General features: G+C 36.1%; 1 protein-coding gene across 2 annotated transcripts in view; it reads right to left on the bottom strand.

Moving 5' to 3' along the window:
- Positions 1–10,183: 10,183 nt before the first annotated feature.
- LOC134853017 (sortilin-like) overlaps positions 10,184–20,825 on the bottom strand; it is a 36,185-nt gene continuing 25,543 nt past the window's right edge. Inside the window, exons 9-14 of one of the 2 annotated variants that reach the window (XM_063868930.1) lie at positions 18,877–19,029; positions 17,986–18,160; positions 17,021–17,172; positions 16,135–16,223; positions 11,330–11,533; positions 10,184–10,791 (exon numbers count right to left, since the gene is read on the bottom strand). In XM_063868930.1, coding sequence (XP_063725000.1) covers positions 10,267–10,791; positions 11,330–11,533; positions 16,135–16,223; positions 17,021–17,172; positions 17,986–18,160; positions 18,877–19,029 — 1,298 coding nt within the window. In that variant the 3' untranslated portion in view covers positions 10,184–10,266. The remainder of the gene's footprint in view (positions 10,792–11,329; positions 11,534–16,134; positions 16,224–17,020; positions 17,173–17,985; positions 18,161–18,876; positions 19,030–20,825) is intronic. The other variant, XM_063868931.1, reaches the window with a different exon arrangement.

Here is a 20,825-nt window from a genome sequence, read left to right as displayed (position 1 = left end):
TGACGAGTAATAGTTGTTTGGTAGACTGACATTACTATCAATCCAAAGCATAGGCACAATGTATCTTTCGCCATTGTGAACGGTTTCAGAATTTAGGATGGATAAAGCATGTTTATCCGCGGCGGAACGGGCATCGACTTGTTTGAAAGCACCATACGATTCCAACTCGTACCAGGATTTTATCTGGTCGGTCAGAGAAAAATCTTCAACAACACACTTGATACACGAAGAAGTAGAGTTAACGGACGGCGGCAACGGACCACTTATGACCCAACCTATCGGTAGGCGAATGGAACACGGTGAGTTTTTATCATCTCCCAAGATGAACTCAATGGGTCTAACGGCGTGGTAGTAGTCTTGTCCGATAATAACTTCAACGTCCTCATTAGTATATTGAGTGGGCTTAATAGGTGCTAATTGTGGATGTTTATTCTGCAAATCAGCAGTTTTGATTAATTCGGAACCAATCCGAATTTTGTCTTTAACATATGCACAGAGAGAAAATACAAAATCACTATTATTCGGCTCGGAGGAAACCGTAAACTTGACCCTCTGAGTCTCAACAACGGTGGTTGAATTGAAACCACTAATTGACAAGTTAACGGGCTCCCCTACTAGGCCGAGACGGTTTACTAGTGACGAAGACACCCAGGAGTGAGTCGATGCACTATCACAAGAACCAACGTCAGGAGACTGGTTACATCCGAGGATACACCAAGTGTTGCAATTGGCAACAACCCTTAACAAGATTTAATGTAATGTACATCACTAACAGCGGCATGGGTGGAAGTGTTTGTATTCTCCTTGGATTTGTTTGTTCCAGCCTTATTCGAGACATTTGAATTTTCCTTCCGAGGAAAAATTCTTTCGGCTCCATGGAGCAAGACATTATGTGTACCATCACACTCTGGCTTTGGGCACTTTTTCGCTTTTGACCCTTGCCGGAAACTATGATTGCCATTGAGGCAAGCGAAGCAAAGTTTCTGTTCAGCTACGTATTTTGCTCGCTCAGTAGAATTCTTTTCCTTAAAAACAGCACAATTCCACAATGCATGACTACCCTTACAAAAAAAACGCACGGCGGAAACTTAGACTTATCCTGAGCCTTACTAGTTACCTGGCTATTGGCTGCAAAAACTTTGGTTGTTTTTGGTTTAACTGGTTCCTCGTTTTGTGCCTTAGAGTTGAGTAAACGTAATCTCTCATGCCCCTCGGCCTTTTCTTTCAACCAGTTATTAAAGTCTAAGAGTGTTGGTTGCTGCCAATTATGTCTAACAGTATGCATTGACCAAGCCTCCTTGAGGTTAGGCGGAAGTTTACTAACAGCTTGGTTTAACAGCTTGGTTTAACTCTTTAGATCATCGTTGAAAGACAATGATTTGAAAACTGCTACGAGGCCAGATATAGCAGAGGAGAAACTAAGGATATTTTCCGAATTGTGCATCTTAAGTGGAGGAAAAGTATTCAGCTTATCAAGATGCGCACCAACAATGGCATGTGGTTGCCCAAACTTCCGTTGCAAGGCGGCCAGTGCATCCTTGAACATAACGCCACTATAACTAAACTCTGCAATTGCGGTTTTTGCTTTGCCTGTGACGAGCGTTTCTAAGTATATCAGTTTCGTATCATCGGTGAAAACAGTGGAATCAACGGTGGACTTAAACTGACCAAACCATTCGTGCCAGTTTAACGGGTTGCTGTCAAACTGGGCTAACTTCCATTCAGGAAGATGATCTTTGCGGCTATGCATCAATAATTCCTCCAATTCACGAGCAGAGAGAGGTCGATCCGATGAACAACCTTGGTTTGGATAAGCGGAAGACGGTGCTTAGTCTTCGTTGACTGGCTGATAACCAGTATTGGTTTGATTGACAAAATGCGGAACATGTTGTGGATTAACTGGGGGAGTATTAAAATACACAGTCCCACCACTAGTATACGGAGCGGCGGTGTTACACGATGGGACAACAGTTGTCACATTAGAAAAAATGTTTCCAGCATTACAACACTGAGCAGGTTTGACGATTGGAGTTGTAGCTGCCAATCGCCATAATTTTGCATCACTTGTGTAGTAATCGTTGATATTAAGTGACACAGTATGCGGAACAAAGGGAAAATTATGTTGCGTCTGGACTGGTGCTGCATGGCAATTAGGTGCCGAAAAGAAAACCGGCGTTGGGTTTACTCCAGAAGATGAGAAGCCACCACCAGCAAATGCAGGTGACAAAGAAACAAAACCAGAACCGGGTTGTGCCGGTAACATTGGGACAGGTAATGTTTCCGGTTGCGCGATGGCAAAACTACCATTAGTTATGTTTGAACTCATGGTCTGTAAAGGAACAGCAGACGGTGGTGGAAACACGTATGCACAAGAATGCATATTGTTAACTGGGAATGGAACAGAAGCTTGCAATGGCAAAAGGCTTGCACTGCCAAATTGAGGCATAGCCCGATGTCCATATCTATGAATTCCAGGGTCACTCAATGCTGTGTGGTCATGGTTATGACTATTACTGGTGTAAATTGCATGAGCGAGGTTGGCGGAAGTCGTCGGTCCTGACGAAATGGGTACAGGAGTGAAGGCTAGCAAACCTGGCGCACTAACAACGTCAGGAGGTGCCTGTGAACTAAACGAGTCTACCCAATCATTAGTTCGATCGGTTGCTACTTTTGAAATAGGTTGACTTACTCCTGTCGAGTTACTTTCCGCTACCTTCTCGCTAACCTCAGGTGAACTGTCCTCAAGTTCAAACGCTTTCAGTTCCATTTCAATTAGTTGCTTTTTATAACTTTTAGCCAATTGCTCTAGTTCCAGCTGACTTTGTTCGATTTTAAGACGGTTCTCTTGCTTTTTATGTCTGAAAGATGCTTGATACTGCCTTTCCAGCTCCTCATGGCGTCGTTTTACTAAAGATATTTCATGCTGTTTCTCACTTGATGACATAGTGCGAAGCAAATTTATCAGACTTATGTGAGCCAAGCTTTCTACTATCCTTAGCTTTATTAGAGACCTTAGACCTGTTTTCAGATTCTCGTGCTTCTGAATCCCTTGTTTTTTGTGAGCGTGAGGATGTCTCAGACCTAGTTTGTTGTAAAGATCCCTTGCTCCCTGTGATGCCGGCTGCTAGAAATGACGAAGGTTCAAGGCTCATCTTGTAACTTTGAGCTTTATGCATTACTTTCTCGTAATCTTTTCATTTCGGTTACTTTTCATTTCGGTTACTTTCTTAAGCCAAAGATCTTGCTGAGCAATAATTTTTTCAGGGTTTTCCGTTTTTCCCGCTAACCTAAATAATTGCTCATTGACGTCGACAGCTTTTTCCAACGCAATTTTACATTTGTAAACAGCATTATCAATTTTTGTGGTGCGACTATTGTTCTCAATGTACTCAAGTAAAAATGAGTGACCTTTAAGCAGCTCATTTTCTAGATTTAGACAGGCTTCGAATAACTTGCGTAACTTAATTTGGATTTTTTCATCCATGTTTTTCACAAATTGACCAAGTTCTACGGATGCTCACTTATAGAAAACAATCAATAAAACGAGATACTGTTTTGGTACGTAATTAAAAATGCATTAATAAATCAACAAAAGCTTACACGATGGGGGAACTTGACGTCTCAAAGCTTCTGCCTGAAGCCTGTTTTTTCTAGCTTTCCGAGCTTTGAGGGGTAAGTGGTTCCGCTTCTTACGTGTCTTAAGGATGTTAAAATTAGCGCTATAACGCCTTAGAAGGAGGAGAGTCCTTAACTCAAGGGAAGAAGGCTGGTGAAGCTCTTTGTACTTCTCAATTAGTACCTGGTCCTTAGCCTTACGCTTAGAGATAAAGTCTGTAACGACGATCAGAACGAGAATACCTGTTGAACTTAAACTTTCCTCTATATCCTCGGTTCCGTTCGGTCTACAGTATACGATCGCACAACTGTTTTCTTACACCTTAATAACAAATTGACAAGTTGCTCACTACTCAGCTTGCGGTTATTGTTGCTGCGGTGTCTACTTATCGAGTTTTTAATGGCGTCGTGCCAAATTACAAGGTAGTTACGGTGCGACAAGTAGTGATGAAGGTAGTACTGTATTGTTTTCTGAGAGTCCCTAGCGTTAAAGTTCAAACTTAAACCTGGCTTTGTAAAGCAAGTATCTTTGACACGCGTCTGGGACGGAGCGGGAAGTTTTCGGAGCGCGTGATCCAAGGAACTAGCTCCTAGAATGAATACCATACACTTAGGGGACCAGAGTAAACCTGAGGATGACAGAATTCGACTTAACCCACTTAATATCACCGTACCTGACCACTTAACCTTAGTGTCACGCAACGAAGTCAATAATCGGACGGGCTGAAACGGCTTTGTTTTAATTGAAGCGAACTGGCTTTCAGTTTCACCAATGGTGGGTGGGGGATCAGGCAAATTGGTTAAGTTCCAACAACACATGCGGAAGAAATGTGAGGATGAAAAAAACTCACCTTAATTTGCCTAATTTTTTGCTACCAGACCGCTTAACATAAGGTTGGTGTCATCTTACAGCACAGTTTCGCCGAGTTCTGGGGACGTTTAAAGGACTTTTTGGCAATTTTTTTTCTTTTTTCACAAAATTTTTCAGAAAATTTTGTTCAGCAGGTTCGAGTCATAAACCAATCCAAAAAACTAGTCCAGTACCTCTTGTCTATGTTCCGATTTCACTGATTAATATTCCAATCACATATATCCAAAAATTTTAAGTATCGAGAAAAAATTTCAAGTCAGTTTGTCTATGTAACGACTCTAAGACATTTTAGTGCAACGGAACTGTCCAAAAGTTTTGGGTATTGAGAAAATTACCGGGTTCTAGCTTGCGGGAAAATTTCTAGCTTATATGACATCGTGTATAAATTTAAAGCACGAATGGAGAGTTTTTAAAATTTTGGAACCTTCTTACAGTTTTGGAGATTTGGGCGATCACCGGTTTCGGGTCGTCAAAACTTTCACTCTCCGGAGTCTGACCCACTGCACTCACTTTTGCTTTCACCTCTGTTCCAAACTCTTCCTCAGTTTCGTGAAGCCACCCGAGTTGTTTCGAAACCAATGCCTTCGTCTTAGCGTCTAGACCTTCATACAAAAGTATCTCCTCAAATCCCTTCTTAGCTTCTGCGCTGTTTCCCTGCTTCGTGTGCTTCGTGAAATTTGATCTCTGGAAATGTGAGCAGCGAATTTTTAGTTGGATCACAGAGTGCAAAATTGGAAGGTTTTCTGCAAGCAAGATATGAAGTCTCTTGTAATCTTGAATAGAAGCGCCAAAACAGATGCACGTCCTTGGTTCTCGAGAACGACTGGTCACAGTATAGTATATGTTGAAACGCTCAGACAGCCCAATGAAAGAGAGTAGTGTCACAATTTAGGAAATATATCAGAATCTATGTCCTTTTCATCAACATCTGAGCCACAAAAAATGCCTAATCTATCCTCCAACTCACTGATTGCCTTTTCTAAAAGTGTCTTCACGTGAACATCTTCTGGTTGGTGAGAAAATTTGCTGGTCCAAAGGCTCGCCTGTCCAATGTGGCCCCACGTTGGGTGCCAAAATATGCGCGCTCAATCTCCGTAAATTGGTAAAAATCTCGGAAACTCGGAAACTCAATAATTTATCATATTTTTGGTCAAGCATAACATTATATAACTTCAATTCTCAACTTATTTCGTTACAAATTGGCGCAAGCTAGCCACAAGAACCGGTCGGTAATGTCCTTGAGACAACAAATTGCTCTTTTTGGCGGTCAGCCTTAATCAAGGCTGAACCGAATTAGAACCAAAAAACAGTAAAAAACGGTCAAATGGGGCTATAGCCCCTCGGGTCTACATGTTTTAAGGTCTGCATATGGGGGGACTCGAACACTGTTGACCGGCGTGAGAGACTTTTCTCTAGGCCGCTCGGCCAACTGTGCTTATGGTTGTTACATTTTGGTTCAACTTTATATGCATTTATACTCTCGCACATTTATACTCGGCCAACTGTGCTTTTTTTGATATGCAATTATACCCTTGTTTTATATGCATCTATACTCTTGTTTTATATACATCTATCTATACTCTACATTTGCATTGCAACAATTATCAAAAAGTCAACAGTTGTATTTTTTTGCAAAAAAGCTAGCCACAATTTTTTTTTCAAGCGAGTTTTGAGTTATCAAGTATTGCCTTTTCAATGAAATTGAATTTTCATTAAGTTACAACTCTATGTAGCATTTTCCGCACATTTTTTCTTTGTAGTGATTTTTTTCTAGCATTTTTCTTTCCATGAACTATCGAATCGCGGATTTTTGTTGGTTAATATTTTTAAGAACTTCTGGTTTTGTTTCTAAAAGAACCTCATTTTCAAATTGTCACTAAAAGAATCTCATATTCAAACTGCATTTTGAGATCATGTCATGAACAACGAAGGTGCTTTTGCAAAAAGTATTCAGCCAACACAATGTATATCTTTGTCAAAAAACCGTATGTAAAATTTGATAGTTGAATTGTGAAAATTTCACTTGTATGAAGTTCTATAAAATGTTATACAATTCACTGAGTATCGTAATCGAGATGTATGGATTTGTATGACAGGCATTTGTAGTTTATGTGAGTGAACGCGGGTGAGTGATTGTAGCATTTATCAGTCAATCTGTTTTTTTTAATCAATTTTGTCTCAGAATCGAAAAAAAATGATAATCGTAATTTATAAAAATTTCAAGCTATGCGCGCAAAAAAAACACACATTATAGTTCAAAATTCGAAGAACAGCAGCTTGAGCAGACACTGACGGCTAACTAGCCTGTTTAAAGTGCCGAAACGAACTTAACAGTTTTTGATAAGCATTTGTTTGTAACCACAACGGAAAAAATTTACATTATGATACGTTATAATTTATTGAAATTTCGAGCATTTTATAGTGGCCAAAAAAAAACAGAATATTGCAATGACCCAAACACAAATTCAAGGCATATGATTCAGGCAGCATGATTCATCAAAAAATATCTCCGACCAAAAAATATCTGTGAAAATTTCCTAATCAATTACATAGTTGTCTCTTAAGTAGTGCAAAAATTTTCTCAAGTCTGATTTATTCAAATCGATAATTTTCCGTAGCATTTTCGTTTAAAGTTCGAGTCTACCCACTGAGTGAATAGTTTACGCGTACGTACAGATACTCTTTTTTTGTTATTATTTTTTTTCAATTGTTGCTTTGTTTAGAGACACTTGAGTCGTGTCTCTTCTAATAAATATTTGGTTCAAATTTTTCAAAAAAAAATTAAAAACTCACTGAATGATCAGAATTTATAGCTTTACATAGAAGTCTTAGAACCTCTTTTGCATGTAGCTCAAAAATGAAACATTTTATATTTCGTTTCACTATAAAATTCTTCTTTCTTCAATTTTTTCCCCTAAAAAATTGATGGCCCGAAAACGTTCTGTAACGTTGCAGAATGAATAATCATCATGTTTTTTTTGAAGTGGCACAAACCAAAATAGTCTACTGATAAATAGGTTTATTATTTCCATGGAAAAATTTGTAGAGACAATCTTTTATCGAGAATTGTTTCATGTTGTATAAATTTGAAAGAATCTTATAGCAGTTTTTAACATTGCGCCGATCTGTTCCGAAAATTTATTGTTTTTGTCAATGAGTAACGCTAGGCCTTTGAAATGTTGGACTTTTTGAAAAAATTGATTGCTCCATTTCATTTGCGCGAGTTTTTTTGCTCCGCATATAAGCTGGGGTTTCCCTGTAATCAGTGTTATTTCGTTTGCTGCCATTCAAATTGATGTTTTGGTCAGATGGTTTATAAAATTTTGAACTTTAATTGAATCTCTATGAAGGTCTAGTCTACATCATTACCAAACAAAAAGGTTCAGAGTTTGGAACTGTTTTAATAAGATCATATATATTGATCAGGATAAGAGTTTGGTCAATAACTGACACTTGTGGGACTCCAGTTTTCACTTGTTTCATGTTGATAGAACACCTTGATGGCAAGCAAACTTTTTTCTATCAGAAAGTTGCAAGAGTCATTGATCTGGGCCCTTTCAGCCTAATGGCATTGGGTATTTTGCAATTTGCAAGGAGAAGGGAATGGTTTTTGACAAATCTTTTTTTGTTTTTGTTGATAAACTTCACGAAGCGCTTTTTGCAGAATTGCTCGAAAAATTTACTGTAAAACTGGAAGAAGATAAATTGGTCTACAATTGCTCTACACCAACCGATTGCTTCCTCTATGTAAGGGGACAACTTTAACTTTACCCACTTTCAGAGTATGTGGAAAACAATTTTTGTTCACAATTTTATTAAAGATATCACCAAGTGTTTTGGAAACTACTAGGTTTATTATCTCAGAAGCAAAGGAGAGTTTGCTAGCGGTTTTGGCGAGGAGTTGCTTTTTTCCTTTTTTTTTCCTTATTTATGTGATTTTTTTGTTTGAGATAACCTTATAGTTCGCGAACAGCTTCTGTCTTTAGGATAAGGCAACTCTATACCTGAAAACATTTTCTTCGTTTGTTTTACTTTCGAATACAAATAACTCACGTTTGTCTCAATTAAAGATCATTATAAGTCTCAATTGAATCGGTTTGACGTTTTTTATGCCAATATAATTCATTATATTTTTCTATAATCCATTATAATTGACCTTTTCGAGAATTTAATCATAAAATTTACATTTTTTGAAATTATCTCTTTTCCTGTATAGTGCAGTTGCTCTGTCTTACGTTTCATAAAATGTTACTTTTCACACTAAAATTTTTATATTTTTTGTCTCTACATTTTCAATTCATCTCAGTTTACCCCTCTCTTCCCCTCCCCCAGGTTACCCCCCACCCCAGCAGTTTACCACCCCAGTTTACCACCCCCAGCCATAATGTTTGCAAATTTCGTGCAAAAATTGCAAACTTTCTGCAAAATAATCGAATTTAGCTCTAAATTAAAAAGGATTATAATCGGTTATAATGGGTTATAATGGATTGTTTTGGCAAAAGTAACTGTTTCCTTGCCAAAAACAATGGGTTATTAATCCAATATAATGGATTTTAATGGATTATTGTTTTTCAAAAATAAATCGATTATAATGGCAATATATTCGATTTCGTAGTCTGAATTTTTTTTGTCTTTCATGAATTATAATGGAATATTTTTGTCTCGGGAATCCATTACATTTGATTAGAATCCTTGGGCGCTCGGTGCGGGATGGCGCAAAATGACAATTTTGTTTGAAAACGCAAGATTTGTGATGATATGCGAAAAGATCCGATATGTTATCAAGTAATAATTACGATGGAATCCAAAACAAAACAAGACTGCTCGTATCAGGGCGAAGCCCTGAATGTTGCGACTGCCTTTTAAAGTCTATGGAGCAGTAATAACATTACAAAATTAAATGAAATTAAATAAAATGAAAAAAAAAATTCTAAAATTTGAATTTTTTCATAAAAATCATCCCTCCACACGCCATATTAAGTACAAAAGGAAAAACTTCATTCCTTGTAAACTTCGTTCTTTGCCATAAAATCAGTCATGGCAAATAAGCTTCTGTCAGCCAATTTGAAACGATTTCTAAGACGGATTAAATCTCCGCTTACACGTTAATAGCGCGAAATATATCGCGCGTTATTTGTCCCAAATTGGCTAAAATGGCAATCTTTAAACCCCCGTAACTTTACGAAAAATCATCACAGGTGAAATATCTTTTCAAATTTGAGCTCAGGACAACAATACTTTTTGACTGATATAAAACAATTCCTTGAAAAATGGCCAGTTAAAAAGTCGAAATTTGTCTGAAGAAAAAAAAAACCCACCCCGAGCACAAATATTCCGTTACTTTCGTATCGAAAGTCGGAACAAAAAATTAGGCGTTAAAGTGCGTGCTTTTGTGAGTTCTATGCGGGCAATGCGGATCTAAGCACAATGTGCTTAACCAAAAATGTTTTGTTAGCTTTTTCATATATCTATAAATGGTGTCCACAATTGTTGACCCATTTCACTTATAATTTCGAGCGATTTTTATGCAAAAAATGCTCATTTCGAAATGCTAAACTAAGTTTTCTGGAGAAGCAAATTATTTGTTAAAACTTCTAAAAGAAACAAACGGAAGAATTGTATTTCAATCTGTTGGAAGTTTTTCCTTGACATAAACTGCAACGAAAAATTGATTTTGAAATTTAAATTATATCCATTTAATTACAACAAAATACACATTGAAGCTAAATCAAGTTAATAAACACATCAACTAATAGTACTAAATCTTAACTTTAATCGAGTTAAACTTCGTTTTGGAATTTATTGAATCCAAAATCAGATGCAAAGGACCGGAAATTCGGCATTGAAACGGAAGGCAATTTGATTCTATACTTTTTCACCTTGACAAGATAAACAACAAATAATCCAGTACATAATATAAATACAATAAACATCAGAATTCCGAGCACGATTCCGATATTTGAGCTTCCTTGTGCTTTCTGAACCAACTTGTCTTGACCTGCGACATAATAATCTTCTTTAGTGCATAGAATTTCAAATGGGTAAGTTTTCAGATCGTTGAAGTACTTCTCTCTGCCCCCCTTGCAATTATCAGAAGCGATTTTTCTGTACCCCGTTGTATTGAAAAACTTCTGATGTTCGAGATACAGCTTGTGAAAACAGATGGAAGTCGTGTTCATTTCCGACATGTGAAGAGGTTTGCAGGATAAAGTTTCCGCGTCGTCGGAGGAATCGGAGTTTTCTTTTTCTTCTCGCTCGAAGCCAAAGTCGCATTCGAAATCTTCATCTGTGCACTCACAAGCTTCCTGCAAAAAAATTAAATTTAATATTGAAACAAATGGTAAATGAAACGCCTTTTTTACATTTTCTAAAATTTTTGAACTATATCTCGGACCATCGCTCCCCTCCCAATGCACAACAATGTAAATTTAACGATTTGGATTAAAAAAACTTAACAATTTTTGTAATCCAAAGCGAAATCTCTATTTGGTGTATTTAGTAGTGGGGTCTATTTTAAAATGAACTTCTTCCTTATTTCGAATTGTTTCACTCATTTTTTTTGCACCAATTTAGATTAACCCTGCATATCAAAAAAGTGAACGTTTATATGTTAATTTTGTGATTTTTCTCTTAAGATTAGGAATAAATATGCAATTTTCGGCCACAATGCGTCGACTCAAAAGATTATCCAGACAAAATTGTTTTTTTTTTGTTTGAAACTAACTTAATACCCATCATACGAACATGATTATCGTTTTGCAGATCCTGGGTTATACCGAAATTTTTAGAATTTTTTTTCCAACTTAAAAACTACTTTTCGACTTGCTCAAACTTGAAACTCACATGTGTGTGTCCCTCATCTGAACTGTGCAATTTGCATGTCTGGGCGCCCTCCTTCGGCCGTCTGTAGGACATCTGCTCTCCTAACACACACGCTTTCTCCTCTTCTGTGTGCACGTCATCTGAACTGCAAGTGGAAACTTCCTTTGCAAGTGTCTCCATATTGATTATGTAACTGCGAATCTGGAATCTCCTAATTGGGATCTGCTTAGAAAAAAAAACATTTTTTTCAGGTCTGAAAGCATGTTTGCTTCGGGCTGCTTCGATACGATTATATGTTTATTGAATTTGATACGATTATACGATTATATGATATATGAAATTATCAAAACACCCATAAACATGTCTGTAACCTATGGCGACAATAAGTACACGCATTGGATAAAGTACCCGCCAAAAACAAAAATCAATTATAACTGAGTTTCCTTGTAAGTATCCACAAAAGTGAAAACAAATTGATTATTATCAATTAAAATTGAATTATAATAATACTATTTTTTGAGGCAACAAAATCCTTTTTTCATCCATAAACATCGATTTTTTTTTCACTTTTGAGGACACTAACAAAGAAAATAAATTATAATAATTTTTTTTCCACTTTACTGAGATACGAAATTCAACGCATAAAAAAGTTTTTCTACGTTTTAAACTAAAATTGGTTACGTTGGTTACTTGTTATTCAATTTAATTTTTTTCTGCCTAACTTTGATATTTTTGTTACTTTCTTATGTTTGTAGAATTTGTGATTTTACTGTATTACATACTATAGTGACCTGAAAGTAAGATCCGTTAGTCATGAAGTTGAGTAGTACAGTAAACAAAGGGTCGAGTTCGAAATAGATCAACTTTCGAAGATATCGTCCCTTCTATGCCAGAAAGTAAAGTTTTACAAATCGGCGAAACCTACCGAAATATAGAACTCAGGAAGCTAATGTTATGACATTAAGAGGAGCGAGATTAGAGATGATTTGACCCAGGCATACAAAAAACAGGACCCCTCAGACCCTTGGGGGCAAGTGATAACGGTCCCCGGAAGTGTAAATCGCCTTATCGGAACTCGGAAACTAGCGGCGGTATTGGGCTCAAGTTTTAGGATGTTGTAGGCCTAGTTGAGAGAAGCTTAAGTTTGGAACCCCACAACCCTAGGACCCCCGCTTCCGGTTTTATGCCTTAAGTAAACAAACCCACCCCTAACTTCCGGAAATCGTGTCTCGGCCTCCAATGAACGCAGGGAGCTGAAACTCGGAGGGTTGATAAGTAGTGGCAAGATACATCTTGTGTTACATTTTGAACTATTTCCATAGGGTGGATCAGAAGCTATTAGCACTTGAAAAAACATCCCCTTAGACCGGAAATAGGTAATTAACGCGAAATATTGAAGGGTGGCATAAATATTTCATTGCGGCAACCGACATAAGATACGAAACCCGAAAAATACCACTTGTGAGTGAAAAACCTCCGACGACTCCTTCCAGTGTTAATAGCCTTTTTCGGGAGAAAATGATAATGGATCTTAGGAATGGGAAAACTTGTGCAGTATTAATGGGATTTGGATGGAACTTGGTAGTTAGGTCCCTCATAGAGTTTTGTACCCATATATGGAAGTTTGATCCCGGTTGATCCCTGGGTGACTTTAAGTTGACATTTGGGCGTTTTGACTCCAAAACTGCATAGAAAACCGCAATATTAACATCGGAAAGTGGCGTATTCTCTAGACTAACCCCTGGAAATGAGAATGGGTCGCTTTGCTAAAATTTGGAAGGAAACTTATATTATGAACGAACTAGAGCAGAAGATGATAGCGATTTAGCTTTTACATTGTAAGCTTGAAGTTTTAGAGTTCAGGGGGTTCAGTGGGAGGGGAGTGGGTTCAGTGGGAGTGGGAGGGGGTGAGTTCAGGTGGGTGGTGTGTGGATTCTGGCTAAAAAGTATTGGTGTCATTGTGGCACATCGCAGCCCCATGTCATTATTACAATTACGAAATAAATCATAAAGAATCGTGGAATGCATGAAAAAAATCTATAAAATATATAGTTTCTTAAACAGTAAAAACATGTTCAATTTGTGTGCAACTAAGCGATCCGCAAAGCGGATTTACTAACTGTTTCTTCTTAAAGAGATTTTGTAACCAATTTTGCACGTGAGACTTGAATAATGAATTCAATTTTCTTGAAATTTTCTGCATTATTTGCCTAAAAACATCGCCCATGCATGTGACAACGTAAGTATCTGGTTTTATCATTTCCTTTTTCTTCTTCAAAATTTTGAAACTTTTTGAACGAAAAACTTCAATATAAAACTACAAGCTGTCTGATTATCGTTATTTGCTTTTTTTTTCTTGGATTATGTAATCAATTTTGTTTTTTTTTCATGTAATTTGTAGAAAAAAAAACACCGTTGGTTTTGTGCGTCTTCGTTTTTTTCACTCTGGAGTTTTTCAGCTTAAAAGTTTTTCAGCTTAAAAGTTGACTTAATTGGGCTTAGTTGTCTCGAAATACCTTATTTTGATGTAAAAAAAATTGCCGATAGTTTTGAGGAATTTTTTTCCGCTTCAAAAGTTGTCTGATCTGACTTTGTCTGCTTCAGTACTGTTTAAGAATTTGGTTACACACTGAAACGACAATGGCAATTGTGTTTCTCGGTAATTTCAATCAAATTATACTTCATTTGAGACAAACGTGTAAAGTTTATTGATGTTGTTTTTCATGCTGTTTCGCTTCTTTATATCGCAGCTTTTGTTCAACTGCTTCAATGTACAAATTGCAGGAACTCAAAAACTTTAGTTAAAATAGTGACAGCAATCGAAAACATAGCCAACAGTTTATAGGAAAAGTGTGAACAAACTCAAAAAAAGTGAAGAAAAATTAAATCAGAAAAGTCTTTGAAATCAAAAAATTTGTTGGCGCTTTTTTGTGGTTTAATTTAATTTACAGGATATTCTACATTTTTTTCATTCAATTTCAAGGAAATAAAAATTGGTTTTCGAAACTAGAAGTAATTTATTTTTTTTCTTGAAATTAAAATTTTTTTTAGATAAGGAATTTTGGTTAACTTTAAAAAAATGATAAAAAATCACAATTCAAAACAAAAAAAAATTTGAGTGTGAAAAAAATTAACATTTTTTCCTGAAAAATATTTTCAGACACATTTAAGACAATCTTTTTGCTCTTTGCACTTACAATTCCAATAGTTTGTTAGATTTTTTCAAATTGATCATTTGAGCTTTCAACGACTCACGTCCAATAAACTCACGTTCTGGTACTAGAGTAGGAAAAGTAGGAATCATGAGTTTTACGTGGCAACCATAAAGTAATGCTAAAGCAATTAGTATAGTAAGAAAACATAAGCATGACAATATTAGTCGAAAAGAGTTAAATTTAGCGTTGAACAGGTATTTCTGAAATCTGCCTATGACAAACTTACCATACGAAAAATTGGGTGTTTTGTCCTGTAGGATTTCTAGAAACCAACGCATTGTAAGAGCAACCGTGATTGAATGAACTGTTTGTGTACATATGAGTGAGTTCGTGTTAACCGAAAGTCGCTATTTTGGAACTTTTTTTTTGAGAATTTTCCAATTTCCAACAAAATTAGCCCTAAAACTTATATAAGAGGTACTTTTCCTTATGAGAAAACAGCGATTTAGTGAATTCTATTATTGCCTAGTGAAAATAGTAAGAAGGAACTTTTCATAGAAAAATTATTTTAATTCTTCATTTAATAAAAGTTTTAATAGGCCGAGAAAAAATCTCCACTGCCGCAGAAAATCTCCACCGCCGCAGAAAGGAAAACATCGTAACCACTAACTTGTGCAGAGTTAGTTATAGAATGCTTATTTCAAGGCTTTTCATCAACATATATCTGCCTTTAATCTTTTAATGTCCCCAAAATGATTTCGATCCGCTAACATTGTACACTTAGATGACTTGCTAAAAAATTCAAATCTTAATTTTGGAAACTTTTATTGAAAAACCATTTATAGTAACTACAATCTGGAAAATTTTATATGCATAATTAAAAAAAAATCAAAAATTGGTTTTACCCGTTTTTACATTAAAAAAATGAAGCGATATTTCACAAATAGAAGATTTATTGGGAAATTTTAAAAATTATACGGAAGTAATTTTTCGAACAGCTTTTATAAACTTGAAACTTTTTATAGGTTAAATCAGAAAAAAAAAAGAAAATTAAACAAAAATGATTTACTTCCGTAATAGAAGTATAGACACACATTCAGATTTTTCTAAAAGTTTATGGAATTAATCCGACCTGCAATAAAATTTGGCCATAGTATTGGGTTATTTTTGATTTTTTATGAAGAATTTCTCTATGATAATGAAAGTTTAAAGTTTTTAGTTCATCAAAATTTGTTTTTGCCCTAACATACGAAGAATCTTGTTCTTATGCACCCGCGGAAATTTTATAAACAATAAACAGTTTCCAGGCAGTTAAGTCTCATAATTTATAACAATATTATCACTCAACAACTTATCGTGATATACATAAACTATGCTTAGGAGGAAAATCCACTGAACCATGAACTGAGTTCGAGGTTTTTCTCATTTTTTGCAAATTCTATATCGATCTTACTGATTGATGAATGCCAATGAGCATTAAAGAAAAAAATTTGACCCCCTTATTAGAAACAGAAATGGTTCTTTTCTGACCCAAAACTAGCTGAGCAAGTTAAATCAATTAAGCTTCAAAAGAAAATTCGTTTCTTCTCGTCCCAAATTTCTAAACGCTCTGATTTTTGTAAATGAAAAAGTTAGGATGAAAATGACTGGGGTTTTATTTGGTTGTCCTACCAGTGTCTTCCAGGTCTCCAAGCCGAGAGTGATGAAGTCATTGACCCCCTCGAACACCAGCAACTCCACCGACGAGTGCTCGGGGTCAGCTGAAACAGGCAGTAGGCAGTCATTAGGTGCCCATGAGGGATCTACTTAACAACCCCCCCCCCCCCCCCCTCTTCCCTCCCTATTGTATCTAATGACAAACTGACACGCCTTCAAATAAAAGCAGTAAAAAAGCTTTAGAGTGTTCTATTGATAATTCAGATTTTACTGCATTCTGATTGGTGGAAAATTCAATTAACTTAGTCTACTTATTATTAGCCCCCTTTTTCTTGAAAGTGGTGGTAAGTTTAAATTAGATCCGACCATCAGTTTAAGACGCAACATTTTTTCTTCCAATTACATGCTCAAGGTCACCGATACTGTCAACAAATTGGCACAAAACATGAAAAAGCATTTTATTTTAGCAAGTTTAAGCCAAAAGGTGGTTTTGAACGCTGAAGGTTTAAATTTGTTCAGATTGTTCTTTCAATGAATTGTTCTTTCAACTTATTCATCACCTGCATTGAATCCATTTCTAGTTTGTCGCTCGGTTGCTTCCAAAAGTTTGATCTCAGATACCTAATTGTTTTTTTCAGTATTGAAAAACAATTGTGAAGAAACTAGAAGGATTTTCAACTCATATTAGGATTTGTCTCATAGTAGAAAACTTTTAGAAGGAAACAGTTTCTCGTACTGTAGTAGTTTCTACTAAGATAATATCTCTTATCAGACATTCAATACCTGAAAGGAGATATTACCTTAGTAGCAACTGCTGCAGTACGAGACACTGTTTCGAAAGTACGAATCATTACGTATAAGTCGTATAAGTGGGTCGTATAAGTACGAATGTGCCTCTCACCTGAATTAGTGATGATCATCACCCTCTCTGAAGAGGGAATGGGGGGTAGGGAGTAGTTGTACCAGCAGTGACCCCTGTCCCACGAGAGAGAAAGAGATGAGACACTCCCGAAGTCCACCAAAACATCCCCGTCCACCAGGAATGAAAAGTGTCTGAATAAAAATCAGTTTTGTTTTTGGTAGAACGACTGAGTTTCTTGGACTTTGAGATAATGTACACTAGATCTCAACTTTTGGAATTAACTTACGGATGCCACATTATGGAATAAAACCGCGAATAATTGATCTTTTGTAAATTTAATTAAAAATAATGCGAAAACCTAAAATTGGGTCTAGCAACAATTTCTCCTCAAATCATCAAAAGCAGTGCCCTTCAAGAGCAACAAAACAGTCTGCAGCTAAAAGCTTCCAAATTTTGACCTAAAAGCTTCCAAATTTTATGACTCTCAATTGAAGAGCGCAAGGGCTGATTTTCATCCAGTTTTCTTATCACTCAATTTAATATGCAAACCTTTTTAGGCTCTTTTTCCTTTTCCCCTCACCTGCTATTTTTCATAAGTAAAACTTCTGTTCCCGCCGACTGAATAATGTTAGAACCAGTTAGGCCATGACAAACATATTTGGTCTTCATAATTAACATTCTAAAACCGCTCAATACACCGCAGAAGTGATGCTCATACGAAGTGGGGGGGGGGGGGGATGAAAAGAGCCTTTTTTTGAATTGGGTACACGTATATTAGTTGAGTTGCTTGAATTTGAATGAGTTGCCCTGAAGGAAATTTTTTAGGCTCTGTAAAATCGTCGAAAAGCTGATTCGCATTTGTTTACTTGCATTTGAGTTTTTCACAAGGATTACGAAATCCACCTTTCATACTTTTTACTGTTCCTGGGTACCAATCATCATACTTGTACTTTGAATTGCCTTTAGTTTTGAATAGCAGGTTTTTTCTCTAAAAGTATACTTACTGAGATCCCCGGTTGGGAATGGCGAAGAACTCTTTTCCAGCATCAACTGTGGCGAACGCGAATGGTCTCTTCTCGTCTGACTTCTCAATGTAGGAGAGGGCGAATCCGGGGATGTTCTTGTGGGACAGCATAGTGGCCACGTGGTAGAAATTGTCTCGACTGTTTCCTCCAGTACCTGCAAATGATTCAGAAAATAAATCAAGAAAATAATTGTCATTAGCAGGAGCCAATGTAGGGGATTTAAAGCCGTGAAAAATTGTTTTAGCCGAAACACGTTAGTTTTAGCGCCATAATGGAGCCAAAAACTTCAAAAACTTGAAAACTTTAGGAAAAATTTTGAAAAAAAAACTTTAAAAAAAATTTTTACGATTTTTGTTTTTCATTTTTATTTGTTAGTTTTTTTATAAAAACTGTTTTCCAATGGACCTACATGACTATGGCCGTCGGAAATGACTAAGTTCTATTTTTTATCCAGATTTTTTTTTATCACACCACTTAGAAAAAAAACGACACTACTTTGATTGAACTTTTGTTCTAAGACTATAGTCGCAAAATTCTCTATGCTAGTTGCACAGTAACCGGCTTTCCTTGCTAGTTTTTATGAACGTTGCTATTTAGAGTTAAGTCGTACTTTAACATCCACTTATAATAATTAAGAAAATCCTATAAAAACTAAATAATCCTAATAAGGTTTTTTAAGTCAAATAATAAAATTATTTATCATGGTCTCATAAAATAGCAGTTTTGATACGTGGAAAAATGTGACGCTGAGATTTGACAATGATTATTCTGAGGTTCCAGTATCTCGCCCTTCCGAAAATTGGATAAATTAAGGCTACTGCAAAAATGTCTCAATGTGACTTCTAAATAAAAAAAATTAAATCGCCTCACCACCAGAAGTGTAGTCGTAGTCGTATGCCCTTGTCTTGTCTGAGTAACTATCGGTGTAGTCGAACCCCAGTGTCCTGCCAGTCTCAGAGTCCATCATGGACATACATCTGGAACACGGGGTGTGGTTTACTGATGCACGGTGCCACGAACCTCCTGGAACATTGCTCATTTTTTTCAATTTATTCACCCCGACGTTAGTTGATGTTGCTTAAATTATTATTTTTTCCTAAAAAAACAGTCAAGCATATCAACTTTGTTTGGGAAAATGTAGAAAGGAAACTAGAAAGAAACCAGAAAACATGACGCTGTAATTCTGATTTGTTTCTCACAGATGCGAAACGAAGCTTCGCATCACTTGTGAATCAGAATGTAACAAAACTTCGAAACTATTTACAATGACTATAGGTCAAAGATGACGTTGTCTAAGATTAAAGCCTTAAGTCTGATAGAAAGCTTAATATAAACATCAGCTGAGCTTACGCGGATGCGAATGGGTCAAAGCAAATCAAAGGTCAACCAGCCGAAACCAGCTTTGCAGATATTTGTTCAGCCAAAAATATAAGAGAGCATCAGAGTTGGAAACATTCCTCTTTTAAGCAATATTTGCCGCTCTGATTTTCTCTCTAGATTTTTCGACACAAGCTAGTGAGGTGATTAAAATATCGCAAAATCTCTATCTGCAACAAGCAGAGATTCAGAAAAAAACATTTAGCGTCAAAATATTCCTTTATGACATGAAAAATGCTGACTATGCTGACGCATGCTGGTTGAATTCGATACAAAAAACTGCGGGTCTTATTCTTTAAACGGTCCAAAAATTAAAATTGAAGCAAAATGAAAAGTAAAACTGAAACTTATCCTGATTGGCTAATATTAGCCAATTGGAACCTGATCTAAACTACAGTGCTGATTTAAATTATCCGGACTAAACGAACAAAACTTGAATTTTCAAACGCGTTTTTCTCAAATTGGGTTAAGATTAGACAAAAAATGAAGAGAACAAAAGTTGCTTAGAACTTCACTAGAATTAATATGATGCCATTTTTCCTCCGAAATTTTCAACCAAAATTTTACCACAAAAATGGGTCATTTTGGCTTTTTTCAATTAATCAAGAATTACGCTGAAACTAATTTGTTAATTGATAAGAATATTATATCATTAAAAGCCTCTTACGCAGTCCAACAAAGTTTAAGCAGGGTTAAATCTCCAAAAAATTGCGCAAATTGTTTAAAATTTATTTTTAAACAGAGATTCTGGGTTTTATATAGTAAAAATCACATTTATTGATTATCAAGTGAAAATTTTTTCTCTTGTACTGGTTTTTGGAGATTTATTCCTTCTTAAACTTTGTTGAGATGCGTAAGAGGTTTCTAATGATATAATAATCTTATCAATTAACAAAGTAGTTTCAGCGTAACTCTTGATTAATTGAAAAAAGCCAAAATGACCCATTTTTGTGGTAAAATTTTAGTTGAGAATTTCGGGAAAAAAGGCATCATATTGATTCTGGTGAAATTCGAAGCAACTTTTGTTCTCTTCATTTTTTGTCTAATTTTAACCCAATTTGAGAAAAACGCGTTTGAAAATTCAAGTTTTGTTCGTTTTGTCCGGATAATTTTAATCAGCACTGTATATTTTATGATTGGATAAATTGGATATTTTACCACTGTAAAGTATTTAATATTAACCAATCATAATCCATCTAACTAACAACCCACTTATTTGTAAGTGCTGAAATTACTTGTACTTTCAGCACCAGAGAGATTTGAATTTAACTTAGAAATTAGTTGTCTCTCCAAGAGAACTTCAGCAGCCGCAATAAACCAGTATACCCTAGATCTATTGAGCCTAGCAGAGACTAGTTAAACACCCTGAGACTAGAAAGTATCAGAGTAAGATTAGGATCGGTATTAGACTAAGAAGTTGCACGAATCTATCCGGCCGAAAA

The sequence above is a fragment of the Symsagittifera roscoffensis genome, chromosome 8, assembly GCF_963678635.1.
Source record: "Symsagittifera roscoffensis chromosome 8, txSymRosc1.1, whole genome shotgun sequence".
In the NCBI taxonomy this organism is placed as follows: Eukaryota; Metazoa; Xenacoelomorpha; order Acoela; family Convolutidae; genus Symsagittifera; species Symsagittifera roscoffensis.
This window is presented reverse-complemented; position numbering and strand designations above follow the sequence as displayed.